At 33.8% G+C, this 10090-nt stretch overlaps 1 protein-coding gene across 1 annotated transcript; it reads right to left on the bottom strand.

Moving 5' to 3' along the window:
- Positions 1-307: 307 nt before the first annotated feature.
- On the bottom strand, positions 308-8135 carry LOC117917624 (probable methionine--tRNA ligase). The gene is made up of 18 exons (XM_034833955.1): positions 8084-8135; positions 7778-7956; positions 6917-7061; positions 6409-6562; positions 6105-6260; positions 5762-5992; positions 5479-5622; positions 5277-5367; positions 5018-5124; positions 4820-4934; positions 2597-2715; positions 2405-2470; positions 2150-2278; positions 1905-2048; positions 1652-1772; positions 1110-1345; positions 917-1018; positions 308-750 (listed from the first exon to the last, which is right to left on the bottom strand). Exons 2-18 carry the CDS (start codon positions 7902-7904, stop codon positions 520-522), a joined length of 2418 nt encoding a protein of 805 aa, XP_034689846.1. The 5' UTR covers positions 7905-7956; positions 8084-8135; the 3' UTR covers positions 308-519.
- Between the last annotated feature and the right edge of the window lie 1955 nt (positions 8136-10090).

The raw sequence follows: 10090 nt of genomic DNA, 5'->3' as shown, positions 1-10090 counted from the left end.
TTGAAAAAGAAGAATAAAAAAATGCTTATAAAATATATTATAATATATATATATATATATATAAGTATAACATATTTCAATATTGGATATGCTACCTGGTTTTAATATCCATGGATATCATATCCAATTGTGTATCATATTTTAGGATATGTATTTTTTCTATATAATGAGATATAATATCCTAAAATATACATATTATATCCCGTCAACTAAATATAGCTTATATCTTTATATAAATTTGTTGACAAATTAACATATATTATAAAATATGAGTCCACGTAGAAAACATATATTATATATTATAATATCTCCACCAAATAAACATACATTTATTTTGCATCAGAGGGTTTGAGTTCAAATTTAGTTGCTTGTATACATGGTCAAACATAAGTTAATTGAACGCAAATTACCTAATACTATTTCACAAGTTTTCAGGAACTACACAAGCCAACATCAATTACATGCTACAAATTATTATGCCAAACCATACTTAATTTCCAGGGAGGGACGTGTGTCCAATTAGCTTATCACTCCATTAGATACTGACTTAACCTTGCAAACGCCTGCTGATGTTGTGAAAGGCACGTCTTTGTAGAAAGCAAACAGTTGTGCGTCAGTGTGCAGGTCCGATTGCAGTGTTTCCCATATCTTTTTCTTGGGGTTGAGAACACGGTCCGGTTTGCCTTCAAAACCAGGAAATGTCACCCTTTCTCCTACTGAAGCAGAATGGGGTGGTTCCACCAATTCAACCTGAAATATTCACAATGGTTTCAGTTCATTTCTAGTCAATTGTGTGATAATCACTGACAGTTTTCTTGATTCCAAAGTGGTGGATAGAAGAGAGATCATTAGGTTGCTTAAATCAAGGATCGATTAAGAAGATTGCTAAACCAATGGAGGTAATTAAGTGGCTTACCTTGGTGCCATTCTTGTCGGAAGCAGTAAGAACCATTGCTTGTGAATTGACTCCCCGCATGGTTGCTGGCTTCAGGTTGCAAAGGACACAGACTTTTCGGTTCTGCGAAGGGTAATATTACATCATTTTCATGATTCTCAATCAGCTACATTCGCTAACCGAAAGAAGCATGAAGAAAAGGCAATGGACATACCAGCATTTCTTCAAGAGGTACATGTTTGACAAGGCCACTAACAACGGTTCGGGTTGCTACTTCACCAACATCTATCTCTTTCACATAAAGGGAGTCAGCATCCGGATGTTTCTGAGCTTCCTTGATGAGGCCAACACGGATATCAAGTCTAGAAATTGAAACTTCTGATTTACAGCTTTTCTTTATTTGGACTTCTGATCCAGACTTGGTTGACTTCTGTTTCTTTCCATTACCATCTAGAAAAGTAAGAACACCACCATCAAGTAAATCCTCTTTGAGTTTTTTTCTTTTCAATGCCTAGTCTGCGTTCTCCAAATCAAACATGGAAACCGCCATTCTTCATTGAATCTCTCCATCAATTAATTTTACAATGAGATTCAATGGAGCTGCAGACAAATACTAAAGACTACTACTCAAAAAATTTGGAACAAGATATGAAAATTTCCCTGGTAACATTTTGCTTTCACAAACTGTATTCCTTAATATTATTTGAGATAACAATAATTATAAGTGGTAGTCACAGTAGAAGAAAGAATGGAAACCTGAAATTTTTGCTTCCTTCAATTGTTCAACTATCTTCTTTGCTTCAGCTTCTGCCTTCACGACCCTATCTGCTTGACTTCCGGCAAACTTCTCCCTGAAAAACTCCACATCTTCATCCCTCTGCACAGAAGGAAAGAAAGAAAGAGAAGGAAAGGAAGGGTCTTGATGAGTAGTTAGCAGAATAAAAAGGAAGTACCAAAGCAGAGACAATGGACAAAAAGAATGATGACAGTAATAAAATAGCATATTTACCAATTCGTTAAATAAAGGTTCTGGAGTCCCTATCTTGTGACCAGCAGGCAGAAGCTCCCAAGGTTTTCTTGCCCTCTCAAGATCTCCATTTTCATCACAAAGAGAAAGCCGTGTTTCAGGAGGCAAATTGAGCTGCTTTAATACCTTCATGTCATAAAGAACAAACCTGTTAAAGGTAAGCACCCTGTGATAATCATTAGGTAAATATTTTGTAGCAATGTATACAGTGCAGAGCCTGATGTTACCTCAAGTGAAAACGATGGCATGAAAGGTTCTAACAAACATGAGAGAAGATAAACCAGCCCCACTGAAGTTCTCATAACAATAGAACAGGAAGCTCGATCTTCCTTGTAAAGTTTCCAGAATTGGCTTTCCTATGGAAAATTCAGTATTCAAATAATCATCTTAATCAAGAAACTTTTTCTTTCTGATAAGCATGAAATATGACAAACATAACTGAAACAGTCAATAAAACCACATAAAGGGTTTTACAGGCTTACTTGCAGATACCCATTCCCCTCACTGGAGATGCTCATTCCAATTTTCAGTCCTTGCTTTAGTTTAACCTAATTCACATTAAAAACACCGAAGAGTTCTATTTTATAAATGAATGCAGAACATATTGAGTTTTAGTTGGACAAGTGCTGGGATTGTAATTTGACAACTCCATTAACTTAGAAATGTTGCATCACCTTCTCCATAGCTTCTATATATTGCTCTAAGTATGCGCCAACTTTTTCTGCTAATGCCTTGGTCAAATAATGTGATTCTGCACCTGGAGCATCAGGAATGCTAGACCCATATCCTAATCCTGAACAAAGAATCATAACCAAAGATTTAGGGAAATATGAGTTGAGTGATGACAGGTTCATAAAAATTTAGGCCACATGAAGCTTTCTACAGATGCTACCACCAAAAAGAATAAAACACAGGATGAAGACAGTGCACACAAAAAATTCCTAAACCAGATCCTTTGAACATATAGAAAAATCTGTTGTGATACTAGACAGATAACTTCTCACATAAAGAAATACAGAGGATGGTAAACTCCAAGAGATGAGTTTGCCACTTCTTTCAACAGATTGTTTCAGTTGAATCAGCCACTTCAATATGGTTGTATAGAAGACCTCAAGCTGTGAACCTGCTTTTGGATTCAAAATGCAATGCCAAAGTTATGAGTGAGATTCATTTTTACAACACAAGAAGCAGGAGTCCAAATCATGCTGTTGCTGAGGTTCTTTCTGAATGACCAGATGCTAGTTCCAAGGTTGATCTTCAGAACACACTCTCTTCTTTGTGGAAGGTTATTCTGTATTCAACATTTGGGAGACAAGTGAATCCTTCTTGATGGCTTCATAACATTCTGAAAGGGTTTCAAATTTTAAGAAGAGGGTTGTGGTTCCAAGCATTGTAGTTGAACGAATAAAGGAAAATCTCTTACCAGATGAGATTGGATGTTATTGAAAGTGAGGGTTATTTTGGAAAGGAAGTTGGTGAGAGATCTATAAAAATTTGGGAAAAGGTTTAGAAAGAATGCAAGAAGGAGATGGAACAAGAGTAGAATGGAAGAGAGAAACAACGAAGTAGGCTACCACAGGGATTTCTAAGAAGTGTCACAAAAACAAATTCAATTTTTACTGGTTTTCAGTTTCTCCTTCCTTCTGGTATGATGTTCCTTACACTGAGAAACTTGAAGGGAAAAAGAAGAATTTGAAATAAATTAACACAGTAACAGAATGGGACTCAAATTTCTCAAAAACAGAACATTTCTAGCTGTTCCTAATTGGCAGGTTTGCAACCTGAGAAAACGTTTTAATTAAACCTCAAAAAGTCAAAATTTAAGAGATAAAGCACCAGGCTCCACAAAGTCTTATCCCTATTATAAGGAAGGCCCTAGTGCATGCATCAAATTCTTTTGTCTAAAGAGGGGCTTGACAATGTATCTGTAGGTGTGATAGATGAGACATAGTCATGGAATTCTTTAGTCCAAACAGGGACTTGGCTATGTATCTCTAGATGTAATAGATGAGCCTTGGTTGTCTCCCTATTCTAAGGTCCATCAAATTTACTTGACGAGATTTGGAAATGTTGAGAAGAAGGATATAGACAGATTGGTTGCACTGGGCAAAAGATTGTTAATCAAGTAGCTATTTTCCTCACCAAAAGGGGAAAATGCTTTGCAGTTATGTTTGCCCATGATTTGGTACCCTTGGCTGCCATTTTTCACTTTCTGTTTTTTGGGGGGTGGGGGTGAGGGATGAATCTATTTTTTGACTCTAGAAAGGATCCCTCTCCTGCTCTTTATATTAGGTATTTTCATTAATCACATGTCTTGTGAATCCTAAAAGTGTATTATGTTTGTCCATGATTTGGTACAGTTTGTTGTTAGCTTTCATTTTCTTTCTTCTTTTGAGTACTTTTGGGGAAGGGATGATTCTGTCTTGAGTGTAGAAAGGGCTCTCCTTCCATTCTTCATATTAGGTACTTTTCATGAATAAAATGTTCCCATTTCAAATAAAATAAAGACAAAGAAACAGAATCTAGACCAGGAACTCTAAGGCTATGTTTGGTTCGCGGAAAGTACAAAGGAAAGAAAAAAAATGCTAAGGAAAATGATTTTCTCATGTTTGGTTGTCCTATGAAAAATATCAAAGAAAATCAAATTTTATTAAACCTAATTAAAAACTTATATATTTTTAAATTATTTAATCTTTACATTGATGAGTTAAAATAAATAAAATGAGTTTGAAGTAACAAAAAAATAATTTATCAACTTTTAATCTATTTTTTTATTTTCCTTCACTTTTTCTTTCCTTCTACTTTCCCTTTGTATTTTCTTTCCCTCGCATTTTCCCTCAAATTTTCCGGGAACCAAACATAGCCTAAATTTTCATTTCTGCAAGCATCTGACAAACCTGGAGCTTTGGCGATGAAGCTCAATACTCGATTGATGAAATTGCCCAGATTATTCAGCAACTCAGTATTTAGCTTTGCTTGCAAGTCTACCCATGTAAATAATGAGTCTGACACCTAACAAAGATAAATCAGTTAAAGATTCTGAGAGGACAGTCACACATCCATAGCCAACATTAGATGCTCAACAAAGAACTCACTTCTGGCCTGTTAGTTAGCAAGTAATATCGCCACACTTCTGCAGGAATTTTTGTGTCTTTCACATCATTGCCAAAAACTCCTACTCCTTTGCTCTTGGAGAACTTTCCTGCAGCATCATACAAAGGAAAGACAAAAATCAGAAAAGCCAAAGGAACATGCTATCATGACACGGAGAATTTCTGACAGGGATCAAAATTGAGAAAAGGCCGTTGGGCAATTTTATATGGATGAGAACCATTTCAGACTGCTAACGAGTACCTGCTTCATAGTTTAAGTATTCTGTAACACTAATGCTCTTCATCAATGTCCAGTTTTCTCCAGTTCCAATAAGTGTAGATGGGAACATCACCTGGAATTAAAAAATCAAGCAAAGGATCATGTGTAGGAACTAAATCCAACTCCAGTTACAATAAAAAGAAATAATGAACTGTGTATTCAGGCATAGGAGATGAACTCTTACAGTGTGGAAGGGCACATTATCCTTGCCCATAAACTGGTACAGATCCACATTTTCGGGGTTCTTCCACCACTTTTCCCACTCAGGTGTATAGCATGCAGTGATTGAGACATAACCAATTGGTGCATCAAACCAGACATAGAAAACCTATGTATCATGTGATCAGAGTAGTATAAATTGTTTCGAACATTGTTTGCAAAAACCATATAGACCAAGAAATTTCTCTACAGAAAAAGAAGGGGTCAATTCTACAAATTAAATCAAATGAAATTAAATCTTGTCCAACCTTGTCCTTATATTTTTCATGTGGAACAGGAACCCCCCACTTGAGATCCCTGGTAATACAGCGGGATCTAAGTCCTTCTTTAAGCCATGCATATGTAGCTTGGATAGCATTTTGGCTCCAGCATCCTGCAATGGACATGTTATTGATATATTCTTCCAATTTATCCTTTAGCAATGGGAGCTCGAGAAACAAGTGGTCTGTATCACGGATTTGTGGAGTGGACTGGCATACCTGTTGATCATACAATCTTTCAAGTGAGACAGAAATTTTGAAAAACAACTGGATGTTTTTTAACCCAGTAGGCAAGTGATAGTTTTCAATGAAATGAAAAAGATAGTCACACCTTGCATCTAGGATCTTTCAGTTCAGTTGGATTCAATAGCTTTCCACACTTTTCGCACTGATCCCCACGAGCAGAGTCGTAATTACAATCTAGTGTTGGGCAGGTGCCTTCCACAAGCCGATCAGCTAAGAAACGTTGACATGTCTCGCAATAAAGCTGCATTAGTATTGAACCTCAAATTAATGAACAGATGGTGCAGGATTTACCAATGAGAATGCCTTCTTCATAAACAAATTTGATGATGAAAGTGACAATTAATGGAAACCACAATAACATGTAATTAAGCACAATGTAACTGTTTTACCTGTTGCATTCTGTTCTCGGAAAGCCAATTGTTTTCCATCAGTTTCTTAAAAATTTCTTGGCAAACTTCAGTGTGTTGGGGAGTTGATGTCCGCCCAAACTCATCAAAACTGATGTCGAACCAATCGTAAACTTCTTTGTGAATTTTGTGGTATCTACAACAGCAGGAAGCATGAGTTGAAAGGTGAGAAGAGATGCAATTCAACCCCAGATTCCTAAGTTCACTGACCAAGGACATATATACATATTTGGATGAGGAAAGGAAAATGCCTTTATCAGCTATTAACTAAAGTAAGTCATAAGCAGAATCTAGTGCCTGACATGCCTCAAGATGTGAAAGATATTAAACGACTAACATCTTGCAAAACTCAAGATGGAACTTTCTTCAAAGAGTGTCCACTACCACAAGGTTGGCCATCAATAGAATTTGCCACATGAGCAACAGAAAGAAAATCTTTCACAACTAAATTATAGGGAATCAAAGAAAACAGATGTGGTGAGCAGTTTACTTGTCACAAATTTGTTGAGGGGAGCAATTCTCCTCCATGGCCTTTGTCTCTGTTGCTGTCCCATACTCATCAGTCCCACATATGTATAACACATTGTAGCCACGAAGGCGGCAGTAACGGGCGAATACATCAGCACTTAAAACACCTGGAAAAGGGCCAAGGAAATATAGTTAAAAAAAAAGGGGATGAATTTTCAATGAGAGAATTTTGAGAATCCACAAAAGTCTCTCCAGTGATTAGGTGGATAACAAGCCAAGAAAATGGTTAAAAAGGTGCAAGCAAACACATGAATGCTAGATTCCTAAGGTACTAACACAAAAGAGAATGGCAAAAGCATGCACATTTTTCTCTTTTTTCATAACCTTATGCTCTGAACAGCTGACATGATTTTCGATAAAATTAGAAACGAACTCAAAATTAAGGAACAAGTTTAACTTAATATTTTTCACAATTCAGCTCTATCGAGGTAAGCCATTATTATTTTCTAACCATCTTGAGCCAGCTCCCTTATGGTCTTCCTCTATTCATTGTGTCGCCTTATACTTGAATTAATTCATATCTTACTTATCAGTGTGTTTTGTCAGACATGTATAAACCACCTTAGTCGACTTCCTCCTATAGACCCCCACTCTTCAGACCTTGACCTGATCTCCTGAATATATGCATTCAGTATTATTCTACTTTGTGCTGCGGCCTTCATCCTACATCCTCATATACTAAAAAAAAAAAAAGTTTTCCAAGTAGCCAAGCAAGCATCATGACTTGCAAAGAGTAATTAAGGAATACCAAAGCAATTGATTGGATTGAATTATAAGACAAGAAGGAGAGAAGAATTAAAAAAGGAAGAGAAGGGGAAGTTACAGCCAATGATGTTGCCGAGATGAGGAACGTTGTTGACGTAAGGCAGAGCGCTGGTTATGAGGATGTTCCGCTTTCCCTCTACCGGCACCTTCTTCCTTCCTCCTTCTTTTTCATTTTCATCTCCCATCTCTCTCGCTTTATCTGATTTCCCTGAAATACTCTCTATGCGTCTCTAGTTTCTGTCAGAGAATTTCAGACTTAACAGATGTTTTAAACTTTAAAAATAAAAAAAAAATAAAAAAATAAAAAAAAGGGAAAGAAAGAAAGAAAAGAAAGAAAAAACTGGTCTTGAGAGAGATGTCATACCTTTTGGCCTACCTTCTGATGCTGATACTCTGTTTTTAGTTACTAGTTATTATTCAGTAGTCCATACAACTGCATTTTATAACCGCAAAAAGTCATCGTCTTCTTCTTCTTCTTTTCTAACATTTTTATATCCTGTTTAATTATTAAAACAGAGGGAAAGGCATAGAAGTTTCTAAAGAATAGGCGTATCGTACAGCAGCATCCTACAAAGTTGAAAAATATTTTCTATGATTCCAGTTAATACATTTATTGAAAAAAAAAAAGATTCAAATAGAATATGATTTTTATTAATAATGCATTAGAATAGTTTCCTATGGATATTTATTTTTTATTTTTTAAATAAAAAATAATAGTAATTTACATTAAAAAATAATAATTTTTAATATAAAAAAATCTTATTACCTCAAATTTTGAATTTGTTTAAAATGATTTTTAAAAATGTAACATATATATATTTTTTATACTAGATATTTTATATTTTATATTGAGTTTATTACTTTTTTTTATTTTTTTTAAAAAAAAATTAAATTGAACCTTCAAATATTTAATTAATTAATAATTTAAAACATATATGGTTTTTAATTTTTAAAAACAAATTTTATTTGAAAATGGTTTTCTTACACTTACATGCAATGTAAAAGTTTTTAAGTATTTTTTATTTCTTCAATTATTATTTTAAAACTCTAACCAATTTTTTTTTTTTTTTAAAAAAATACCTCAAATTATTCTAAAAAAACAACTTACTTTGAATAAATTCTAATAAAACTACTTTTTGTAAAAAGTTTGTAAAACTTGTTTTTTAAATTAGAAAACAGTTACCAAACATAGTAAATCCTAGAATCCTAGAATCCTAGAATCCTTTTTCATATATATTATGAAAAGAGAAGATCTTATTTAACCAATAAGAAAAAAATCAAATTAATACAAGTTATTTAAAAATTATACATTTTTAAAATCTGTATTTTACATAGGAGAAAAAGATGAAGAATAAATCCAAGTATGTGATAAGATTTCATTGAATTTAAAAGAAAAAGTGTGTTGTATACACTCATATAAAAAAAACATCAAAATTAAAATTTTAAGTAATTATCTAAAAATAATTAATATTTTATACATTTTTTTGTCAAATGTACTATTTTTAACCATTCAGACACTATCTTTTAATGATATAGGTATTGTACTTTTAACCCGTGAGTACATAAAACTTAATTAAAATTTCAAGTAATTATTTAAAAATAATTTGTATTTTATGTACTTTTTGGTCAAAGGTACCATTTTTAATTATTCAGACATTATCTTTTAATAATATAGGTACTATCTTTGACCGGTGAGTACATAAAATTTAAATTATTTTTAAAGGGTTTTTATTTTATAATTATTTTTATACCAGTATATGAAAATATACTTTTTCTAAATTTTTTCTTTTATTTTGTGGGATTCACCATTTGTTTACATAATAGAAGATGATGGAATATGATAAAAAAAAAAAAAAATTAATATGTTAATAAGATGATAGAAAAAATGATAATAATAACAATGCAACTGATAGTTTGCTTTCCTTTCATTATTCCTATAATTCTTTATCCCTCTATTTACTTTTGGCAACATTTTTCTTAATTAAAAATAAAATAAAAATCCAAGGTATACTCCAAATCCACAATTTGATTTGATGAGATCCAATGGAGTGGGGGTGGGGTGTGAAACAAGTGTGTAGTCTTGAAAATTGGTATAATATTCCATTAGAATTTGTCAAGTTGTTGTAGTGGGCGAGCAAAGGACTTGAAAGTGATTAGCATTTCATAAAGAGCACTTTGGGCATAAGGAATTTTATGCGAGTGGACATGCTTTATCTCCCACAAATATTCCTTGGTACAAAAACTTTGTCCACAAGGATTGGGAAGTGGTGACCGCGTCACCCCACAGTAGGAGCTTTTACTTAATTTTAATTTTACTTTACTCATGGAATATGGTAAAAACTTGCTCCACAAGGATTACAGACAGTGGAGG

This window comes from Vitis riparia, chromosome 7 (genome assembly GCF_004353265.1).
Source record: "Vitis riparia cultivar Riparia Gloire de Montpellier isolate 1030 chromosome 7, EGFV_Vit.rip_1.0, whole genome shotgun sequence".
Classification (NCBI taxonomy): Eukaryota; Viridiplantae; Streptophyta; class Magnoliopsida; order Vitales; family Vitaceae; genus Vitis; species Vitis riparia.
Note: the sequence above shows the minus strand (reverse complement) of the source record. Positions and strands in the feature narration are given on the sequence as shown.